This window comes from Phyllobates terribilis, unplaced genomic scaffold (genome assembly GCF_046119375.1).
Source record: "Phyllobates terribilis strain yellow unplaced genomic scaffold, ASM4611937v1 Scaffold_12__6_contigs__length_324123572, whole genome shotgun sequence".
In the NCBI taxonomy this organism is placed as follows: domain Eukaryota; kingdom Metazoa; phylum Chordata; class Amphibia; order Anura; family Dendrobatidae; genus Phyllobates; species Phyllobates terribilis.
The window spans coordinates 124,073,255-124,098,280 of NW_027362772.1; the positions used below are offsets into that span (position 1 = coordinate 124,073,255).

The following is a 25,026-nucleotide window of genomic DNA, read 5'->3' on the forward strand; positions in this document are numbered from 1 at the left end:
ACGGAAGACACAGGAACATTCAGGTCTTTGGAGATGGAATTGTAGCCTTGAGATTGCTCATGCTTCCTCACAATTTGGTTTCTCAAGTCCTCAGACAGTTCCTTCGTCTTCTTTCTTTTCTCCATGCTCAATGTGGTACACACAAGGACACAGGACAGAGGTTGAGTCAACTTTAATCCATGTTAACAGGCTGCAAGTGTGATTTAGTTATTGCCAACACCTGTTAGGTGCCACAGGTAAGTTACAGGTGCTGTTAATTACACAAATTAGAGAAGCATCACATGATTTTTCAAACAGTGCCAATACTTTTGTCCACCCCCTTTTTTAGGTTTGGTGTGGAATTATATCCAATTTGGCTTTAGGACAATTCTTTTTGTGTTTTTTCATTGAAGACAAATTAAATGAAGATAATAATACCAAAGAATTTGTGATTGCAATCATTTTCAGGAAGAAACTGAGTATTATCTGACAGAATTGCAGGGGTGCCAATACTTTTGGCCACCACTGTAGGAGAATGCGGAGAACTTTTTTTTCCCCCCATATGAGAAAAACTGATATCTGATTTAGGCTTCATTCAGACAACAGGTTTAAACTCAATAAATCAGTATGCAATCAGCTGCCAGGCTCCATATAGTGACAGCTGTAGTGGCAGCAAGTCATCTACTAAACATAGGTCTATGCAGGGAATCCCGATCTGTAAATCAGAGAAAATGAGCATATTGTTATAAAAGATATATTAGGAAATTAAAACAGAATTACAGGTCAAAAAACCTACATGAATTTAAAAGGATATCACTCATGTGGATCTTCAGCATTATACTCTGCTCTGTGTAGCTGGGAGTCTCCTCATCATCGGTGAACGCCCCCTCCACACCCCGAGCAGTGATTGACGGGCTGTGATTAGGAATGCAGAGACACAGCAGCCTGTCAACCTCTACCGACGGGGGAGGAACAACCCACTGATGGGTGGGGAGGGGTGGGGGGGACAACCCACCGACGGGGGAGGAATAACCCACTGCGTTCTTTCATTGATGCTATTATCAAACAGCCCAATATTTTATGGCGCCACTCTGGATGACAGAAGAGAAGACGTGTGCCTAGACAATGCTGTCAGACCCTCTACTTGGCCATCCACATCAGACAAATGTGCAAGGAGGAAACCTGGACGGACGTTCAACATGTGCCGCTACGATAAACAAGGAGTGAACATGTCGGTTAATAACGTCATCCTCCAGAAGAGAAGCAGTCACCTCATGACAGTCAAGATTCTGGGGCTATTTAAGCTTTTACATCAGGTCTTTCAGGGTAATCGCACAAGTAATCTGATGTCCATCCGTACCCTAGGGGGAAAACAAAACTGCAACAGGAAGTGTAAAGATCCAAACTTCATGTTAGAGGTTTTCTCCAAACAGTTCGTTATTAAAGGGCTTGTTCAGCAGGTAACATGGAACTGCATGTGAAATAGGGGACATCACATTGTTAATACAGTGGTTGGAGTCTCATCCAAACCTTCACTTACCGGTCTGTTCATTGCAATGAGTGTCAGGGTCCCCATGCAACACCTATTCAATCTTTGCCATTAAAAAATGTACATCAGTGAAACAACAATGGAAGAATAACATGTGTTGCATTATTAGCGCAGTGGAGATAGTGGAGGATAAGGTCAAATGTCAATGTGGAGGGACAGTCAGGTTGTCTACATACACATTAATGTAAGTCTGTCAGTCCCAAAATGAAAATTCAGCTACTTTAACATTTATATAGGGGACTTTGCCCCTATAAAAAGCATATCAACAACATACAATTTAGTGGTGTAGTTACCTAAAAATTCACCTTTAATCCACATGCCAATGAGGGTGCTTCAATGCACCCTTGGTGTGGCCCGGCAATGTCTCAGTGCACTATTATGCCCTCCACTTTGCATAACTACCACTGTCCCTGAGCTTGACTGATATCTCTAGCTTTCTCATAGCGAGCACTGCCTAAACACAAATCCCTGTTCCTTTGCACAGGCACAGGACGAGCCCAGCAGCACACTGACACAGTCAATGCAGGCACACTGATCTCCGGCTCCTGCCAGTCTGTGGCCACCACTTGTTACACCCGGAAGTGAGGCGAGTGTGCCCATTCCACCACGGACCCCGTGGTTGCACTGATAGGCTCTGCCAGTGTCAGTGCACAGCCGTAGGACCAGGGATTTGAGCTTGGGCAGCGCTCTCTGTGAGAAGGCAAGATAAATATGGAATGGTGCAGGTGACAGATTCCCTTTAAACTGTTGGCCGTTCTTGTAAAGTCATAACGAACTGCAAACATTAATTCTGTCATTGTGAAAAGTGACCTTAGACTGATGACTGGTGCGCTCTGTAGCAGCAGTTCGTAAAGGCAGGGGTTGTGGTGGCTTGCAGCCCAGAATACAATATTTCCAAAGAATAAAAGGATCCAGATTCCTTACTTTATGCTCAACCCATGAATGTATGGTCAATGGCTTCCCTTAACTAAGGCATGAAAGACCATAAGGCCAGGGAAATCTCCTACATACAGGCAGGAGTGGAACGTTTAGATCTTTCTCCAAATAATCTCCACCCAGAGATTTACCCTCAAGAGCTAAAACTTCAGCATTTGGCATCTGCAACCTCCCAAATAACCTGGGAGCACACTCAGATCTGGAGCAATGGATAACAGAAAACTAGTGAAGCCCCGAATCAAGAAACTCCTCTTAGCATTTAGATGGAGCTCTTCTTTAAGGGAATTCACTGATCATGCCTGTAGATATGACGATTAAACCTCATAGCAGCAAAAAGGTCCCTCATCTAGAGTGTTCTACGAGGTGACGAGAAGGGTCTCAAGCAGGGGGATGACATATTAATGTCATGACAATTGTGTTTCTCGTTCATTGCCAAATCTTCATGTAGTGATCTGCGGTTCTGTGCTTCACTTGCAGGTTATTGCTGAGGATTACATTCACAGGAGATGAGGAGTGCCATTTGTGGTAGGGGCAATCTAGCTGAGCTAGCCATTACTGTGACTGATCAGCCTGACCCCGCCTGACTACAATCTAACCACTATTGCTATTAAATACATAAGGAAAGGCTCAGAGAATGAAATAAAAATACCTGCTAAAGACACGCCAATGCCATCTAGCCAGAAAATACTCACAAACAGGAGTATGTTTGTTATCAATCATATAGACCATGCATCAGCTGAACCATTAATTCTTAGGAAGCTCATAAACGGAATACTACGACTGATAAGACTCTTTCAGCAAGCAGATCTATAAGTGCAGCTTAAAAATATAGCTTGCCTAAGTGTTATTCTAGCAGATTCTTGTATAAAACAGACAGATAAGGAACATATCCAAAGACACGCTCCAGCCGGTGACTAGCACCAGGTATAGCAGTAGTAGGCACATGCCACAAATTACATTATGCTAAAAAGTTTCTAGCCCTGTACTTACACTTGTATCTCAGAATCAACGAAAAGCAAGGAAGGAATGATTTCTGCATTGCACAAAACAATGTGGGAAAAAAGCAAAGTTTAGAAAGCGCTCATACGGATTCTGTCAGAGCCACTTATAACGTTAGAAAGTCCACAGTGAATTTGTGCCTGAACGGGGCCGTACTCCACCCGCTCGCCATCCACAGTCAGAATCCCTTTTCTTGTAAGAGGCTCTAGGCGAAAAGCTCGAACAGGGACGTGTACAAGGTAAGGACACTCACTCTCAATGTGCGTTCCCTTTTCCATCGCCAAAAATAGCCGCACAAGGGCTGTCCGAGAGATTCCAGCTTTCACAAAAAATAAATGTATTAAACCATCGTCCAAGCAGGAAAATGGTGCTGTAAAGAGATCAGCCCCAAGGTGAGTCTGATACATAGCCAATACCAGAACAAAGTCCTCTTCTACAGTGATCCAGGACATGGGCACGGGCTGATGAAGGGGCGGTAAGAGGTCATCCTCGGGTCCATTCACATGATTATGTGTAGGCTCCTCTTTGTCATTTGGCAATAAAACATCTTGTTGTATTTGGTCATCAAGAACAGAATCGAAGGTGAACCTAGAAGTGTTCAGTGCAGTTGGAGAACCTGGCGAAGGGGACGTTTCAAAGCTTGGTAGCTCACCCGTGTCGAATGCAGCAGAGCTTCGCTTACACATGACATTGCGCTCCTCACAGAGACCGATGTCAGAAATGGTTCTGTGCAGCTGAGACCTCTTCAGTGGAGAAAGGTTCCCATTAGGAGACAAGGTGATACTTCTGCAGATGGGACGATGAGCATCAAGTACTGGTAGATAAGAGAGCCGGCCTCTGTAAGTGCGCAGGGAAGCCACCCTAACCATTGTGCCTACAGTGAAACGTGCAGATCCCATGTGTCTATACTTTTCACTTTCAATGTCTACATCTGAAATAAAACCCCAGGCAACACTCAAAAATGAGAAAAAACGAGCTCCTGAGCAGGTCGTCACAGACACGAGGTCCATAGGCATAACAGTACCACGGCACAGCAGCAAGATACAGTTAAGTAGCAGCTCAGACCCCATTGCCTGGTCAAACCTGTAGAAGAGAAAAGTACAAGAGTATAAGGAACTTTACAGCTTGTTATGCACTCATATATAAGAAGCACAATGCCATATATAAGAGGCAAGAGCAGATGGAAAGCATGGCAGTTTCTGAACAGTTAGCACAGAAAGAACTTATCAGCACCAACGACCCATGTGGAAGAGCCAACAGCAGATCGGTAGTCATTCGATGGCCGGCTTACACAGGCTGACCAGAACCCTGCACAGAATGACCATTAATACTATAGTTTTGTGAGAAAAGAATAGTCACCCACAGGGCAATGTGCTGCCGATAACAATGATATCAATGTGCACAGAATGTTTTCACATCTGATCGATGCTCATTCCAAATGACCAGGGCTATAACCGTGCCCACTAAAAGCCCCCCGAAACACCCAATTGTAGAATGACTACAACACTTCAGCATTTATAAATAGAATTTATAAGGGGCCAGACCCAGTAACAAGTGTTTGTAGGAGTACAGATTAGTTACTTCTGAAGTTAGATCTAAAGGGACATTTAGAGGGACCAATAAAAAAGGAGTGTTCCTATTAAAAGCCCCATATACAGACTAATGTCTGACAATACTACCCATATCAATGGGTTTGGCCAACAGTCTAATGTGTGTGGGCGCCCCAGACAACTGATAGTTGGGGTAGATGTCGCTCAGCTATATTTATGATTTCAGACTGCTAATCTCTTTATTCTCCCGGTGAGAAGTCACTGGCAGACATATGTGCTCGGCAGAAGAAGAGCTCCTCAGCCATCTGACTGCGATGGCTAAAGCATTGTTTGTCCAACAGCCATCTAATGTGTATGGGCAGCACGGTGGCTCAGTGGTTAGCACTGTTGCTTTGCAGCGCTGTGTTCCTGGGTTCAAATCCCACCAAGGACAACATCTGCAAGGAGTTTGTATGTTCTCCCCGTGTTTGTGTGGGTTTCCTCCGGGTTCTCCAGTTCCTCCCACACTACAAAGACTGGTAGGAATGTAGATTGTGAGCCCCAATAGGGACAGTGATGTCTGTAAAGTGCTGTAGAAATTAATGGCGCTATGTAAGCAAGTATCACAATAATAATTTATAAACAAGCCGTCAATCACCCAGTGAACAAGCAAAATGCTATTTTCATCTGATGAAATTATTTTTAAGCTTAAAAATCATTGATCTCAGGAGCACATTGTCCTATCGAGAATAAAATGCTCTATGTGCACAGAGCAGTCGTATTACAAATCTTTCTGTGTGCATGGAGGTGTGTTTGGCATGTCTAAATGGGCCGTGAAATGCCGCTAATCAGCGGAAGCAGTTGGACTGTGTGAATGCAGCCCAACACTAAAGGCCCCTGCACAGTACTTTCAGACGTCCGTGCAAATGGTTCAGAGACTGGCCCGCAATGCATGGACTGGCCGTGGGAATCCCGTCCTCAGAGTGACAGCCTCATAGAAATATATAAAGTTGTCACGCTCGAGAGACCCACTGCCAGTCCATGCATTGCGGGACAATCTCGGAACCATTTGCACGGACGTCTAAAAGCGCTCTAACGTAGAGTCGGCAGGACCATAGTAATTTCAACGCCTTATTCCCACCAAATCTATTATTGATCCCACAAAGAAACTAAAGCTGTTTTTGTCCACACCCTTCTATCAGCTCTCGCTGTCCTTTGTCTTTGTTTCCTATATTAAAAAGCACAAACTTGATTTTTATGTGCAGTCACCAGAAAGCCCCTGCTGCATGGGGAGGTTCGTGACTGGCACCCCCCTTACCTCCTACAGTATGTGACCTGACAAGGTCCTGCCTTCCAGATATCAGAATTTCCTAGGATTTTTATTCTTGCTTTCAAGCTCTTGGTGGGTAGAGGAGCAGATCATGTATTAGATGTAATGTGCTAGAAAATATATTACAACTACAGAAATAAAAGTTCCAGGCCTTGAACCCCGTGTTCAGAATAAAGGGTTTTGCTCGGCCGCTCATTCCTGCATCAGGTGTTGGTAGAGTTGGTTGCTCGCTGGGTGGGATCGTTACCACGGCAACCAATGGACTCCCATTAGGGATATGTTGTCTTGGTGACGTTCCACGCTGCGTGCGGAGAAGTGGAAAGAAGAAATGCAGCAGACGACAAGTGATGCAAATCACAATGGCTTCTAAGCACAGAAAGACTTTCCTAAAAGTGCCAACAGATCCCTCTTGTTGTTGGGACTGACCCTGCGCCTTACCCTGCGTTATAGTTAATTGCTCCAGCTAAGGCATTTCCTGAGCCACAGGGAAGAATTCCAATCGGCATCTTTATTGCATCCTCCCAGTCTGGGCGCTCCATCAGACCGTTCACAACCTGCACAGGATTACAAGGACAGCATACAGTAAGCCATACGGCGTATCCGGTCACAGGCAGCGCGGCCATTCACCAGCCTCAAGAGGCACATTAATGGGAACCTGTCAATATGGCCCCCATACACATGCGCCAACATCAACAGCTTTGGCCGACTGATAATCAGGAGTGATGTCCATCAGCCATGACCCATTTCAGACTGACGATCACACTGTTCTCCTTTAGATGAGAGCTGGCCCACAAGACAGTCGCCGGCTTTCTCCAGAACACAGAGCCAAACAATCGCTCATGTACATGAGAGAGTCAGCCGAGATGGCCGACAGCTGAACAATCGGCCCACAGCCATCTAATGTGTATGGCCGGCCTAAGATCACCCCCACCCAAACCGCATATATCAGAATGAAATATAAGTCCTTCAACAACTTTATATCTACTGTTATTGCATTCCCAATAAATTAGCGTTTTAATTAATATGCAAATGAGGTGTTAAGATCTCTGGCCCAAACAAAGCACTTACAAGGGTTGTTCTGTTTCAACATTTCTCTCCTGGCTCCAGCTTGCTGTAAAAAAACAAAAACCCAAAAAAGAAAAAAACAAAACAAAAACAAAACAGAGCTGTACTCACCTTCCCTGGGTCCACCGCCGAGTCTCCACCGCCATTCCCGGTATCTGGCAATGGCTGATTGGCTGCTGCGCTGAAGTGAAGTCAGCGCTGCAGCCAATCAGTGACGGAGAAAAAGCTTGTGTTTGTCAGTGTCAGACAACCTCTTTAATGGCAATTTCACTACAATGAGGAAGATTTATCAATATTGCTTAAAGGGATTGCACACAATAACTTGATCACATATCCACAGGAGAGGTGATAAGCTGCTGATCTCTGGGGTATTACTGCTAGCCATAGAGCACAAGAAAGGGCGTCATAAGTCAGAGTCAAAGGCTAGGAGACTGATGGAGGTAGGAGAGTACAACAATTGGCTGTTACACCCAAAGAACCGAGAGCAAGAGGTGAGATGCCAATCAGTATCCCATCACTGATCACGTGGATAGGTTACAAGCTGTGATTGTGGGACTGCCCCTCTGAACAAAACAAAGTTATTTTTACGTTTCAACAACTGTTACATGCAGTGTTTTTCTGGAGCCAAAACTTGCTTTCTTGGCAGTAAAAACGATCAGTTCAAAACGCCCATTTTTTTTTTATAGTTTTTGCTGCGTTCTTTGGGTGCAGATTACTTGTGTGATTTGTCTACAGTACATGTTTAAAAAAAGTTTTATTCATCAAAAGCAGAGAAAAATGCAGTTGTGTTTGCAGCGTTTTTTCACTTTCTCATTGCTTTTTTATGGGTGAAAAACGCTGAAAGTATTGACATGCTGCAGATTTAAAAACACTGCAGTTTTCCAATTCAGTCAAGAAAAAAAAACCAAAACAAGTGTGTGCATGAGGTTTCTGAAATCTCATAGCTTTTGCTGGTATTGTAAAACGCTGTCTCGTGCACACACATTGGTTTTTTTTTTCTGACTGAATTGGAAAACTGCGGCATGTCACTTCTTTCAGGATTTTTTCACCCAATAGAAAGCAATGAGCAAGCAAAAAAATGCAGCAAAAAACACAGGTATCAGGTTTTGCTGCGTTTTTAATGAAAAAAAACAAATACAGCAGTATGTGAAACCCATTTGTTTTTATTTTCCCAAGTTTAAACCATAATGTCTTGGTGTCCTCACCTGAGAATGGCAGTTAGGATTAGTAAAGTTCTATTAAATTAGTGATGTATAAAAAGTAAACATTGGCCGACCAAGGTATGAGATTGAATAATACCTGATCAACTCAAGGGCTGACCAAAGTGAGAAAGTAAACAGTGTCCTACAAATGCTCTACCAATGTCTTAGGTAAACCAATTCCACTTCCCCAGCTGTTACATTTATAATTGTGTATTTTTTCATGAACCCATATGAACTTTTCTGTTCAGAATAGTCACTATTTTTCAGACATAAAAATCTTTTTCCACTATATAATTTGATCAAATTGCCCTTCTTACAAAAATGGTTTTATGGTTTCACATAGGTCTTGCATTGGTGACTTGTGTTCATGCCTCTGTGGTGGAAGCAAAGCTGAACTTTGGGATCCTGAAAAACACAGCAAAACCTGTTTTTTGTAAGCAGCTTCTTTACTGCCAAGAGAGCAGGTTTTGCCTTTAGAAAAAAACACAGCAAATATGCAAAGTGTGAACATAGCCTATGGCTATGTGCCCACGATGCAGAAATGCTCCAGATTTTTCCCGAGTGTTTCTGCATCTCCCTGGCAGAAAAAAACGCATGTGGATTGTACATGCGTTTTTCCTGCCAGGGACAAGTGTAAGTGAAGCGTTTTTCACATGCGATTTCGCATGCGGGTTGTCAAGCGCTTTTCCAAGCGATTTTAACATCACTTGGAAAGTGCTTGACAACTTGGTCACACTATATAAATCCATGCAACCAGCATGGATTTATATACTGTAACCAAGTTATAGTAAAAGAATGGTAAAAAATAAAAAAAATAAACATTATACTCACCTTCCGATGGCCCCTGGTCTTCACCTTCCGATGGCCCCTGGTCTCCTCCGGTGTGTTGGGCGGCTCGCGGTGGTCTAAAAGGACCTTCCATGACGTCATTTAGTCATGCGACAGGTCACGCGACCGCTGACGTTGGCTGTCGCGTGACCTGTCACATGACTAAATGACGTCATGGAAGGTCCTTTTAGACCACCGCGAGCTGCCGGGGAGCCAGGACGCATCGCTATGGAGACAGGGGGTCATCAGAAGGTGAGTATAATGTATTTATTTTTTTACAGGTACTATTGTACTCGGGTCAGGAGGAGAGTCTCCTCTTCTCCAGACCCTGGTACATCCGCACATTGAATCGCTTAAGATCCGAATGTGCATATGTATTCATGCGGATATTAAGCGATTCAATGCAAGTCAATGGTGGCAAAAATGCAGCGATTACGCAGAATACTTGGTAGTGCTGTGGATTTTTCCGCAATGATTATCCGCAGCGGAAATTTCCGCATCATGTGCACAGCACATTATGATTATCATTGGGGAACATTGCAGACCTTCTACCAAGCGTTTAAGCGTTTCTGCAGTGGAATTGCCGCTGTGGAAACGCTTAAAAAAAGCATAGTGGGCACACAGCCTTAATTTGCAAAAAAAATGTTGACTATGTTTCCTGCAGAAAAAGCTGTGTTTTACAGTACCAGCAAAAATGAGATTTCAGAAATCTCATGCACACACAGCTTTTTTCTCCCGACTGATTTCAAGAACTGCAGCATGTCAGTTCTTTCAGTGTTTTTTGCAGCATTTTTTCCACCTATACAAAAGCAATGAGAAAGTACAAATACGCTGAAAAAAAACAGCATAACACTTGTGCTGCATTTTTGTTGAACAACTGACATATAAAAACGCAGACATTTACCGTGTTCTATACACAGCATTTTTACTACCAAGAGTGAGGCATGGCTGCAGGAACAAAACGCTGCAATTCTATGGGTGAACATAGACTTAGGGTGGAGTTCGATTCACAAAATCTCTCTGATTGGAACCCTACCGATGGCTAAAACTAGCGATCCTGGTCCTCTGTACAACCACAGCATGGAGAAACTGGAATGGCGCGATAGTCATGCATGGGCACCGATGCTCCAGTGTTGCTATGACAGTGACAGAAAGAGCCAAGAAGACCTGGATTGACCTTTTCCTCGCAGAAGGAAGCAATTATTTCCAAAATGGTACAGAAAGTGATGGCACTGTGGTTACATCTCCATTTCATAGTGGTAGTAAAATCATCTGCAGACCATGAAGATGAATTATTTACTGTATGATAAAGGCTTACGATAAAAAACAGATGAATTATTATTATAGCTTTACATGTGAAAAGGGGTACACATATTAAAAACATGTACAATAATCATGAAGAGCCTGAAGACCCACCTCTTCTGACGAGCCTACAACCTGCAGTAACCACCGCTCCACCATACTGCTGCACAACCAGCTCTACCCTCACCTACTAAATCCTTACCGATCCCTTGTAGATTGTGAGCGCTCGCGGGCAGGGTCCTCTCTCCTCCTATACCAGTCACTGTCACATGGTGTTCAAGATTATTGTAATTGTTTTTGCTATGTATACCCCTTTATCACATGTAAAGCGCCATGGAATAAATGGCGCTATAATAATAAATAATAACAACAACAATATCAGTCACCGACTGGTACAGGAGGCGAGAGGACCCTGCCCGCGAGGCCTCACAATCTACATGATGGGTGAGGATATAGTAGGTGTGGGTAGGGCTGATCGTGCAGCGGTATAGTGGAGCGATGGTTAATGCAGGTTGTACGCTTGTCGGAAGAGGTAGGTCTTCAGGTTCCTTTTGAAGGTTTCCATGGTAGGCAAGAGTCTGATATGTTGGGGTAGAGAGTTCCAGAGTATGTGAGATGCACTGGAGAAATGAATTGAAAGAGTGTGAGAGTGTTAGGCCATGTTCACACATCAATATTTGGTCAGTATTTTACATCGATATTTGTAAGTTAAAATCAGGAGTTGAACATTCAGACGAAAAGTATAATAGAGACACATGCACCACTTCTGCATTTTTCACCCACTCAAATACGGATGTAAAATACTGGACAAATACTGAACGTGGAATTACATGGGAGGCTACAGATCAGGAGGTTGCAGTAGTTGAGAGATGAAGAGGGCATGTACTGGTGTTTTTGCAAATTCTTGGTATAGGAATGTACGGATCCGGGAAAAAAAATTTGTGTTGTAATCGACAGGAGGTAGAATTTGGCTTGGATATGTGGTTTGAAAAAGAAAGCAAAGTCAAGGATTACCCCGAGGCAGCGAGCTTCCGGAACTGGGGTGAGTGAGAAGCTATTGAGTTTGATGGATGGGTCTGTTGGTGGAAAGGGAGGAGGTGGTGAAAAGATGATGAATTCTGTTTTATCCATGTTAACTTTTTAGAAATCTAGCAGAGAAGAAAGATGAAATAGCCTACGGACATTGTGGGATTCTGGTTAGTAAGGAGGTGATATCAGGTCCAGAGAAGTAGATCTGTGTGTCATCAGCATAGAGCCGATACTAAAAGCAGTGAGACTATGAGCTGTCCCAGGCCGAAGGTCTAGGTATAGATCAGCAGGGGTCCTAGAACTGAGCCTTGGGGGACACCAACTGATAGGGGGCGAGATGAGGAGGCGGTGTGTGAGTGGGAGGGCCAAGTCTGTGATGCCAAGAGATGAGAGAATCTTCAGTAAGAGGGAATGGTCCACTATGCCAAAGGCAGTGGACAGGTCCATGAGGAGGAGGACAAAGTAGTGTCGCTTGGCTTTGGTGGTTAGTAGGTCATTGGTCACTTTAGTTAAGGCAGTTTCGGTTGAATGATTAGGTAGAAAGCCAGATTGTAACAGGTCAAAAAGGGAGCAGGAGGAGAGGTGGGAGGACAGTTCAAGATGGACGTGCTGCTCCAGTAGTTTTGAGACATAGGGGAGAAGTGATATGGGGTGATCGCTTGGCACTGAGGATGGGTCAAGGGAGGGCTTTTTGAGGATGAGCAGAAGACACCAATTGTTAGTGATAGGTTGAAGAAATGGATTAGGGTTGGGATGGAGACTGGTGAGGCTTGCGATGAGGTGAGATAGGATCGAGTCAAGTGCATAAGTGGTGAGATGTGATCTTGAGAGTAGAGTGGAAGATTGATCTTCTGTAATGGTGGATAAGCTGGTTTTGGAGGAGGGCTGAGTAGTTATGAGGATGGGCTGTTGGGACTGTAGGACAAAGCATTCTCTGATGTTATAAATCTTCTGCTTGAAGAATGAGGCAAAGTCTTCAGCTGACATGAGAAGAGAGGGAGGAGGTGCTGGGGGACGGAGGAGAGTATTGAAAGTGTTGAATAGTTGGTTAGGTTTGTTAGACAGGGAGGATATGGGAGATGAGATGTAGGTTTGTTTTGCAGTAGTGAGCGTGGACTTGAAATTGGTGAGTGACTGTTTGTATGTGATGAACTGCTCATTGGAATGGGTTGTCTTCCATTTCCTCTCAGCAACCCTTGAAGCCCGCCTCAGTTCTTTAGTCAGGCTGGTGTGCCAGGGTTGACTGTTGATATTTGGTGTGATATTTGGTTGCCTGTTGAGTGTCTGTGATGCCAAGGAAGGAAAGTTTGTTAGTGATGAAAAGATCATGGAAGTATGAAAGTTAAAAAAATCAGATAAATCACCTAAATTCTACAGAGCTGAACACATCAGATAACAAAAAACAGTTAAAAATGGATCTATGCAATACTCCCACTGAGAAAATGTACACACACGATGGAGCAATTCTCAGCATTAGACACATGACTCTTCGTTACAACATTAATCACCATTGTACATGTACACCAGAAATTGGGCTACCAAATAATACACCTCAGAGGCATAAAGGGGATATAAAGGGAGCAGCTGTTAGGCTCTGGAGCATAAACAGGCCCAAATGACCTCCTTACTCAGAGGTATACACTATGGCCCTGATTCATCAAGACCGGTCTTAATGAGGGGGCAGGGCGAGTGCAAGGCTCCCGGTCTCTGACGAGTGGCATGCGGCTCTGTGTGTACCCTGCCACAAATCCTACTCCATTACCTGCTAGATTAAGATTTGTGGTGTAGCGGACACCACTGATTGTCATGAATTTGATGAGTGGCAGTTGCCCCCCCCCCCCCCCCCAGTCATGCCCCCATGACATTACTACCATCTGCAGCACATTGCAGAGCTGTTGGCTGAGCCACTCGAAGCACAGAAGGAAATCTCTGTCCTCTGTGCTTTGCATGGACTTAAAGGAGCTGGAGGACACATCACCACATGCAACAGCTCAGGAAACGGCAGAATTTTAACAGCAAGTAAATTATGAAATTTCATCATTTCTGATAGGCTTCGCAATACTGTAAGTAGTGTTACCAGAAAACCACATTAAATTGTTTGACAAAGTACACACAGTACAGACCAAAGTTTGGAAACACCTTCTCATCTAAAGATTTTTCTGTATTTTCATGACTTTGAAAATTGTACATTCACAATGAAGGCATCAAAACTATGAATTAACACATGTGGAATTATATACTTAACAAAAAAGTGTGAAACAACTGAAAATATGTCTTATATTCTAGGTTCTTCAAAGTAGCCACCTTTTGCTTTGATGACTGCTTTGCACACTCTTGGCATTCTCTTGATGAGCTTCAAGAGGTAGTCACCGGTAATGGTTTTCACTTCACAGGTGTGCCCTGTCAGGTTTAATAAGTGGGATTTCTTGCCTTATAAATGGGGTTGGGACCATCAGTTGGATACACAGCTGATAGTCCTATTGAATAGACTGTTAGAATTTGTATTATGGCAAGAAAAAAAGCAGCTAAGTAAAGAAAAAACGAGTGGCCATCATTACTTTAAGAAATGAAGGTCAGTCAGTCCGAAAAATTGGGCAAACTTTGAAAGTGTCCCCAAGTGCAGTTGCAAAACCCATCAAGCGCTACAAAGAAACTGGCTCACATGAGGACCGCCCCAGGAAAGGAAGACCAAGAGTCACCTCTGCTTCTGAGGATAAGTTTATCCGAGTCACCAGCTTCAGAAATTGCAGGTTAACAGCAGCTCAGATTAGAGACCAGGTCAATGCCACACAGAGTTCTAGCAGCAGACACATCTCTACAACAACTGTTGTTAAGAGGAGACTTTGTGCAGCAGGCCTTCATGGTAAAATAGCTGCTAGGAAACCACTGCTAAGGACAGGCAATAAGCAGAAGAGACTTGTTTGGGCTGAAGAACACAAGGAATGGACATTAGACCAGTGGAAATCTGTGCTTTGGTCTGATGAGTCCAAATTTGAGATCTTTGGTTCCAACCACTGTGTCTTTGTGCGATGCAGAAAAGGTGAACGGATGGACTCTACATGCCTGGTTCCCACCGTGAAGCATGGAGGAGGAGGTGTGATGGTGTGGGGGTGCTTTGCTTGTGACACTGTTGGGGATTTATTCAAAATTGAAGGCATACTGAATCAGCATGGCTACCACAGCATCTTGCAGCGGCATGCTATTCCATCCGGTTTGCGTTTAGTTGGACCATCATTTATTTTTCAACAGGACAATGACCCCAAACACACCTCAAGGGTGTGGAAGGGCTATTTGACCAAGAAGGAGAGTGATGGGGTGCTACGCCAGATGACCTGGTCTCCACAGTCACCAGACCTGAACCCAAGCGAGATGGATTGCGGTGAGCTGGACCGCAGAGTGAAGGCAAAAGGGCCAACAAGTGCTAAGCATCTCTGGGAACTCCTTGAAGATTGTTGGAAGACCATTTCCGGTGACTACCTCTTGAAGCTAATCAAGAGAATGCCAAGAGTGTGCAAAGCAGTCATCAAAGCAAAAGGTGGCTACTTTGAAGAACCTAGAATATAAGACATATTTTCAGTTGTTTCACACTTTTTTGTTAAGTATATAATTCCACATGTGTTAATTCATAGTTTTGATGCCTTCAGTGTGAATGTACAATTTTCATAGTCATGAAAATACAGAAAAATCTTAAAATGAGAAGGTGTGTCCAAACTTTTGGTCTGTAACTGTATATATATGAACATTGATTGAGATTTGCAGTTTTACCAGCAAAACCATATAGCGACTGGTCATAAAAAGTCAATCCTTTTTTAACAATCTACTAGGTCATGCAACTCTGATGGTACAGACAGGCACACTGCCTAACTACGAAGATCAGATATTGTGCACAAAAAAACAAAACAACAAACTCACTTTCTGAATGAGTCCTAAAATAGCAGCTCCATCTGCAGCCGTATCACTTTGAATTCTTATAAAAATCTATATAAAAATCCCAAACATCAAAGCCCAATAAGACAATAAGGCTCCTCATCTATTAAAGATCATTATTGTTGATGAAAACCATCTGGCAGCTCACCTCAAAGAGAAGTCCATCTCCAGATATGACCACAATACCATCCCACTCTTCCAAATTAATGCTCTGCACCAGCTCTCGGGCATGATTTTGTCTTTCTAAAAAGAAACAAACATCAAAAGTTAAATGCTACAGAGGCAACTAGGACGACCGCACACTAGTAATATCGTAAAATATCGTAACCTGTTTGGATAAGGTTATAGCTGATGTCCGCTTCCGTAATGATGGGCAGGATGTGTGTGTGACACTGCTGCAAGGCATTGCCCCGTCCTCCACATGGATTCAGTAAAAGCATTAAACGCCTGGGTTTGGGCTGTAGAGTTAGAGAAATCTCTGGAAGAAAACATTAAAAAAAATTATAAAAATGTAGAGAGAAAAGTGGCAGAAATGCAACCAGAGCGCACAGTTACCAAAAGGCAGGATCAGGTTAAATAGCTTGTCCACTACTTTTACATTGATAGCCTATCTTTAGGCCATCAATGTCTGATCTGAAGGATAGGTGAATCGAAGGATAGGTCATCAATGTAAAAGTGGTGGACAACCTCTTTAAATATGTCTTCTACTACAATGATACTGGGATGGGTCATGGATATCAGATCGATGGGAATCTGGCACCTGGAACCCCGACCAATTAGCTGTTGTCAGCTCCACCAGGAGCCAGATGTAATCAGAAAGGACCGCCATAGTCCCGTCACACTGTTTAGTGGCCATTCCCAGGCACTCCAGATCTGTTCTCATTGCTTAGGATAGGACACGGACTGAAAATATGGGGTCTTAGGGTTCACACATTCACTAAAGTCCTGTGTACAGAGCCTTCTGGCCTAGGAGCACTGCTCTACGGGTTTGGCCAAACACTGTGCAAGGAGAATTTCTCACCCTTAGAGCCTTTCTGAAACTTTTCTCAAGCTTCTGTAATAGAAACATCATATGCACACATCTCAATAACGAAGGTTTAATTGCTTACTTTCTTTGAAGCCAACAGCTTTTCATTCAATGTGCATCCGACATAAGACAAGACATGAACTAAAAAAAAAGTATTAAATAAAAAGGAACTGAGGGATGGAGCAGAGCATCAGTCAGGTTACGCTGCCACTCAGCAAGACCTAGATACAGTAATGAAGGGAAAACCGAATCCAACACCCGGTGACTCACACGCTGTTATTTCAGCATGTATGGGTGTACCGGACACCTTCTCATAAACGCCCTTCCATCTGACATCTCGTCAGGAAATGGTAATAAATTGACACTCATTAAAGTTGGTATGTCGCTTCTCTTTACTCAACGGCCCAATGAGGTTTGGTCATTAAGATTAAATTAGGCCTGAGAGTTAAAGGTGAAAAGGAACCTTTCCAAAGCATGCATCCAAGTGAGATATATAGGGCCCATCCTCCAATGTATAGGTTTGTGAAAAGACAAGATCCACTTGAAGTTAAAAAGCAACTGACTTTTTTAATCTGCTTCTGCCGCTCTGTGTATCCAGATTCACATAATCGAAAAGGGCAGCTCTATTCTTAGGATAAAACTATATTTCCCTGCAGCACCCTGCTTCTCCTCAGTGCTGCAGACCCCCCCCCCCCTCTCATCTATGTACTCCAGACAATCCCCACCTCTTCAGCTGTTTCTGTATTCTCTCAATATAAGTATCCCAGGACACAGATATACACTGTGTGCACAATTAGGCAAGTGAGTATTTTGACCATATCATGTATATGTATATTTTTGCAAATAACATGTTGAGAGAAAAAAGACGCACATTAACTGCCGAAGATTTGAGAATAATTAAACCTCAAGAGACCAGAAAGCCATTATCCCTCCAGTGTTGTCATATTTCAGATCTGCAACCTCCCTGGAGTACGAGGTGTTCAGTGCTCAAGACACGGCCGAAGTAACGGAGACTGAAAACCGACCGCAACTGAACAAGACACACCTGACCTAAACCCTATTGAGAACTTGTAGGCCCTTCTTAAACAGGACACTTAGGGTCTGCTCCCACAATCAGGAAATGCTGCGTTTGTGCAGCGTCAAACCCGCAGCATCCAAATGTTCTAGAATAGTGGATGGGATTTCTAGAAATCCCATGTCCACTATACGTCTCTGTGTACCTGCGGATCACCCGCGGAAACTGACATGCGGCGCGTCTTTCAGACCAGCAATATGTCCATGTCTCTGGCGGGTCCGCATTTGCATAATGAGGGCAAAAGCCGTGTGGCAGCTCTGCAACATCGGGACCACAGCAGCTACGGATCGTGGGAACGTACCCTTAAGGTGAAGGAAAGAAGTCCACCACTCTGATCAGTGTTTGGAAGGCTGTGGTTTGTGTGGCCCAAAAAGTAGATTGCCAGATTGTCAGTTTCTTAGACTCCATGGATGGAGTTTATGACAGTTGAGAAGAAGTAAATTTGCGCTAGTGGTAGTGAACAGAAGGACGGCACGAGAGATTTTGAGTGCAAGGGATAATTTTATTTAATCGAACATGTGCTTAAAAATAGCTAGTTAAAATGATTCAGACTCAGTGAGGTCACTGGGTCGGATATAAGAATAGGTATTAAAAGTTATAAAATCGATAAATAAATCGGTGTCCACTGGTACAAAGTAATCACTGATTTTTCAATTGGCTAAAAGAAAAAACGCAAAAGAGGCACTAGAGGAGGGAAACTCGCCCAAAAGAAAAAGAACACAAAAAAAGTAATTAGTCAAAAATCCATCTTTAATCTTAGCAGACACCCCCTAACCATCAATGAAACTATTCTACTAAATAAAGGACTTAAATACGCCCCCTCCACCCAACTAGACAAGTTCCAAACCTACATCGGCATCAAAAAATTCATGCGCCAATTGGCTCTTAAAAAGTACTACATCAAAAAAGAAGGCGGAATCGAAACAACAGACCTAGCAGAATCACCTAAAAGTACCCACACTGCCCTCAAAAACAAATCCACCTTTAATCCCCTTCAAGAATACTCAGAAGCCCTAAACACCTTTGAGAAAAATGTAACAGACGACATCCGTAGACTCAATAACAAAACATGCAAAAAATTTAGGAACAACCTTACAAAATCAGAAATGATTGCCATGAAACAATTACAAGTGAATAAAAACATAGTGATTAGGCCAGCCGATAAAGGGGGGGGCATAGTCATCCTAGATCTGGACTATTACCACAAAGAATCACTAAGACTCTTGGGTGACCCTAGAACATACCTAATCATCCCCTCTGATCCAACAAACACCTATCAAGAAGAACTACGACTATTAACCAAAAAAGGACTCCAAGAGGGCTTCCTTAATAAGAACGAGTAGGATTACGTTAACGTTAAACACCCCAGGATAGCCGCCTTCTATCATTTGCCCAAAATACACAAGGATCATGAAAACCCACAGGGGAGACCAATCATCTCTGGCATACAATGCCTGACAGCCAATTTATCCAGACTAGTTGACCACCATCTGCAGGACCTAGTCCCTAACCTTCCTTCCCACCTGAAGGATAGCAAACATACTATCCAGATACTGAATAACACCCCATGGGAAAATCATTACATCATGGGAACCATGGATATCACATCCCTTTACACCAATATACAACACACTAAAGGCTGTGAAGCTGCCTCCCATTTTCTCAACCAAAAAATGCCCCCAGAACAAAGCCAATTTATCACAGACTGTATGCTATTTATATTAACTCATAACTATTTCATGTACGAGGGGGACTACTACTCCCAGCAGTGGGGGACCGCCATGGGAACCAGGTTCGCACCCAGTTATGCAAACCTTTATGTAGGCTGCTGGGAAACAATAGCCATATACACTGGAGGCCTCCTGCATAAGAACCTGGTCCTATGGCGAAGATTTATAGATGATATTCTATTTATTTGGTCAGGTTACCAATCCTCACTAAACTCATTCATAGAAGAAATTAATAAAAACAAATTCTTCCTAGAATTCTCATCAACTACCAGTACCACTACAGTCAACTTTTTAGACCTCAATATTTACATTGAGGATAACTGCATCCGTACACGTACATATCACAAACCTACTGATGCTAACGGTTATATCCCAATAGACAGTTGCCACCTTCCCACCTGGCTACTTAACGTCCCCCGGAGTCAATATCTACGACTACATAGGAACTGCTCCAAACCGCAGGATTTCAATATGGAAGCAGAACTCCTCACTAATAAATTCCTAGAGAAGGGATACAACTCCCAATTCCTCACCAACACAAAAGAACAAATAGCTACAATACCGCGCCACCACCTCCTAACTGAAACAAACACAATCGAACCAAAAAACGACTCTAGGCTCAATACTATTGTCCCTATTATCACACCCTACTCTGCCAATACTCACATCTTCAGGAAAATAGTAGAAAAACACTGGCACACACTAAAAGATGACAAAATAATCGGGGACAAAATCCCAAACCGACCCAAATTCATCTTCAAAAAGGCACGTAACCTAGGATCAATTATAGCCCCCACAGTAAGGATACACACCAGTTCTCAAAAACCTCAAACCCCATTCCATCAAAAACTAAAAGGCTTCTTTCCATGCAAAAAATGTAAGACATGCAAAACCCAAACACACCAAAACACACCGTCAGCCACCAAAAAGAAATATACCCCATCACAGATTTTATAACATGCAACACCACAGGGGTCATATACGGGCTATATTGCCCATGTGGCAAATTATATATAGGCAGAACAAAAAGACCTATGAACATCAGGATCAACGAACATTTAAGGAACATCAAAAATAAATACATGGGCCACCCGCTCTCAAAACACTTTATAAAAAAACACAATGGGTCAATAAAAGGAATTAAAATAGTAGGTATACAAATCGTCCACAAGAACTGGAGACAAGATTTTATTAAGAGCATGTCCAGGAAAGAAAGTGAGTGGATTTTTAAACTGAACACCTTAAGACCAAGAGGATTGAACAGCGAAATAGAGCACTTTGCATTTAATGACTAACAAATTGACCTATGACGTCACCAGCCCTGCATATATAAGGACACCACTTGACTGGGTTAAGCCATCCCTGAGGAAGACCGCCGCAGCTGTTGAAACGCGTCGGACTGACCCTTAACCCAGCTAAAGAGGCGCCCACAGGCCTCCGTACCTTGTGCACGCTGCACACCACGTGACCCTACGTCACGCTGCCCCCCTCTCGCGCGCTTTCCTGGAGACACGCACCTTCACGCGCGCTCTCCACATACTCTCTCTCTCTCCTCCTCCTACCCGGAAGTAGCGAGCACGCGGCAGTCACCGGCCGGGACTCCGCTCTCGCTCCGGACCTCGACCACCCCCAGACGGTGAAGCCCTCTACAGACCGTAAGTAACAACAGGCCCCTGCCCCACCAAGTCCATACTGTACCCAGCTGACCCTTTAACGTTTTTTTCCCTGTTTCCCTCAGTACTTGCTATCAACCCCTTCAGTTGGGCTCTGCACCAGCCACCCTCCCTATTGCTGAATCTGGCACCCACTTTTTCCAGCCAGAGTCTCCTGGTGCACCTAACATAGGAAAACATAAGCCTCCTGCTGTATCCTATCTCTGGTTACCTCTGACATAACTATAGCCTCCTACTACAGCACCCAGCTGTATCTACATTACGGAGACCTGAACCAGCATCTACTATTGACACCCTAATCCCTACGAAGCAGGTAAACCACGATCTCTGGGTAAAAACTGGAGGCTACAGCCACAACCCAGTGATACCCTAACAGATACACCCCCTCCCCCTCCCTACAGATATCTATACAGCGAACAGAGGCATTACATGCTAGTACAAGCCTCTTGCTGCATCCTACTTCTGACCTCCTCGTGCTACCTCCACTCAACAAGGGACCAGGACTACTACCTCCAGCTCATTCTAAGACGTCCCTGGATGCCCCTTGTACCTACCAACAGGTAACCCCAAACCTCTTGTCTCCAAGGCTTGTACCACAGCTACATCAGTTAATTTATGATCTATCCGTATTCCTTCCCCCTGCAGATCTAACTCAGATCATCAACCCACAGCCTTGTGTGACATATCCTCTACCTCTCTCCAAGAAGGACCAGGACCGATACCTACTAGTCATCCAAAATAAACAGGACACCCCCCGCTACCCTCTAGAAGGTAACTAATCCAAATACTACCCTCTTCGAACCCTGTACCTTAACCCTTGAGCCCTGCACCCTATTCTTAATACTTGTCTCCTCTCACTCCCTATAGTACTGCTCCGGTGAATCCAATATTATCTACACAGCCTGCTGACTGTCACACCAGTAGCAGTGCTACTGTGGAACAGCCAACTACCACCACAGTCTATTGAGTACCATACCAAGAACTGGTAACTCACGACCCAACTCAGAGTCCAGCAGAGACATCTCCGTCGAGTTCCACTCCCACTGATCCATACATTTTTTTGTGTACCCCACTCTAGGTACCCCTCGTCCTCCCTCCCAGGCACAAACACGTGCCACCAGTGAACCTCCATACCCCATACGAGGCACCAGTATCAGGTAACCACAGACAAACAGATACCTACCCCTTCCCCCATCGCTCATTAGTATACCATATTTATACATTCCTATTCTATCCCACCAGGTCTACAAGCCTTTGCCTCCTTATACATCTACTGCAACCGAACATCCTCAGACTACGAGGGAAAAAGGCCTATTTTTATCAATCATTGATCACCTTGTATCAGTGGACACCGATCTATTTATCGATTTTATAACTTTTAATACCTATTCTTATATCCGACCCAGTGACCTCACTGAGTCTGAATCATTTTAACTAGCTATTTTTAAGCACATGTTCGATTAAATAAAATTATCCCTTGCACTCAAAATCTCTCGTGCCGTCCTTCTGTTCACTACCACTAGCGCAAATTTACTTCTTCTCGGCTATAATCAACACTTATTTGGACAACCCTGGTTCCCTGTCCACAAATTTGCTGCCACTAGTAGTGACGAGCCCACATCGCCTCCTGTACCCATATACTAGTTTATGACAGTTACTGAAAATAAGGGCCGCTATATTGGCCACTGATATTTTGGACATACTAAAAAGAATGAAGAAAAAGAATGAACATATGTTATTGTGGCACCCCAGGGGTCTGGTTTCCACAGTAACAGCAGTGTTATGTCTGAGAGCAGGTGGGAGGTCTCTTGGTCAGGAATCCTATGCATGCCACACCTCCTGCCCAGTCCTGGGAGGGGAAGGACTTCCCCTATATAAACCTGGGGCTGAGGCAGGGTTAGAGAGAAGAGTAGAGAGAAGAAGAGAAGCAGTAATAGGAAAGAAAGATCAGGAGCTCTGTGGAAGTCGTGCTAAGAGGAGGTCAGGGCTGGAAGCTGTAGAGCTCGCCCTGATTGAAGATTTCTTACCGGACCCGGAGTCCGAGGCTGTGGGGACTAACTCCTACCCAGCAGCAGAAACCGACCGGCAGGGGATTTCAGGTCCTCTGGCCCAGAAACCCGAAGGCTCGGTCACACGTGTGGGACCAGCACCGCCGTCGTGGAGCGGAAGCTACTAGAAGGCCCCGAGTCACCGGCCATACGGGTGAGCACCACACGGTACACTCAGGGACGTGGGCTACCTTTACCCGCCTCTAGCAAGGTAGCCAGAAGAGTACAATTAGTTGGGGAGGCCTACAACTCCGCCTGGCCAAGGGGGATCCCATCTGCTCAAGGACTGACCAGGCCCCGACCGCTAGCCAGTACTCCGGGAGGGTCTATCTTTGTCACCAGTAAAGACCCTGAACTACACCGCATCGTCTCTGAGTGATTCCTGCTACCCCCATCATCCACGTCGGCTGCCCTGAGGCCATACCCCTCCCGTTGGGGGTTATACCATCCACGCTGCACCATCCTCCCACCGGCCTCAGCGGTTTGCCCTGCAGCGGCAGCTCCATAGCTGCATTCAACGGGTGGCGTAGTCGTCCTACATCTACTGCTAATATACCGCCACTTAGTCTGACTCCCTGGGCACGGACCGGGTCACCGCCACGAGACTACTACCCCTATCAGATCCGGCTCCGGGTAGTCCCTGCGTGCGCAACGCTACATCACATAGGCCCAGGGCGCGTCATTATTAGTCCAAAAATATGGAGAGGTGTTCTAGTTTTTTGGGCATCTTAAACATGGAATGAACATGAAATATATGTAGATAATAGGGGAATGAACACATTCCATAAGAACAGGTGTATATTATATTCCCTGTGGATGTTTATATGGGATGTGTTTTGATTTCCCTGTAATCCAAATATATTCCATGTTAATTCCATGTCTAAAATGCCCCAAAAACCTATTACACCTCTCCGTATTTTTGGAGTAACAAATTATTTTGTTCATTCTTTCTATTTATTCATTCATTTTCTTCATTCTTTTTAGTGCAGCCCCTGATAGATTTCTGACATTTAAAAAAGATATTTTTGTACATTATGAGTAGTTCTCATTATTCTCACTTTAACAGATGAAAACAAACAATTGAGATGGAACATTTACATTTATTTAGTTGCCCAATAATTCTGCACACAGATATTCTACTAAGACATACAAAACCTCACTTTACTTTAATATTCAGGTTTATTATCCTTTTGGATTGACCGACAGAACTGGAGCTGTTAAATAATAAAGTTAGTCATCAAACTACAAACTTGCCTAATAGTTGTGCTCACACTGTACTTGCATACAAGTATTAATAAACTTTAGCAGAAAAAAATTCCTAAAGCTCATTATCTTTGCAAATATCATTTATATCTGGGGAACGGACAGTCACAGACCTGCAGCCTTGCACTTTACCCTGGTTTTTAGATTAGATAAAAAGCCATCAAACTGTAGTAAACTATCTGAATACTGAACATTTACATAAAGGAGAAAGCCTTCTTTCAGGTTAGAGATAGTGATGAGCGAGTATGTTTTGTTAACCCTTTCGGCGAGCATGCTCGGGTGCTTGCAGAGTATCTTCAGCGTGCTCGGGTGTTATGCTTCAGTCACTCCAGGCACATGATTTGTGACTATTTGACAGCTTTAATACATGTAAGGAATGCCTAAGAAACAGGCATTCTTCACATGTATTAAAGCTGTCAAATGGTCACAAATCATGCGCACAGAGTGACTGAAGCATAACACCCGAGCACGCTGAAGGTACTCAGCGAGCACCCGAACATGCTTGTAAATCTTGAGTAATGAACATGAGCGCTCA

At 43.9% G+C, this 25,026-nt stretch overlaps 1 protein-coding gene across 1 annotated transcript in view; it reads right to left on the reverse strand.

Annotated features, from left to right (window-relative positions):
* Window positions 1–451: 451 nt before the first annotated feature.
* The window catches only part of SPHK2 (sphingosine kinase 2), a 46,064-nt gene continuing 21,489 nt past the window's right edge, over window positions 452–25,026 (reverse strand). Inside the window, exons 3-6 of the mRNA XM_073656250.1 lie at window positions 16,004–16,153; window positions 15,824–15,918; window positions 6,761–6,876; window positions 452–4,546 (exon numbers count right to left, since the gene is read on the reverse strand). Of these exons, the coding sequence (XP_073512351.1) occupies window positions 3,535–4,546; window positions 6,761–6,876; window positions 15,824–15,918; window positions 16,004–16,153 (1,373 nt within the window). The 3' untranslated portion in view covers window positions 452–3,534. The remainder of the gene's footprint in view (window positions 4,547–6,760; window positions 6,877–15,823; window positions 15,919–16,003; window positions 16,154–25,026) is intronic.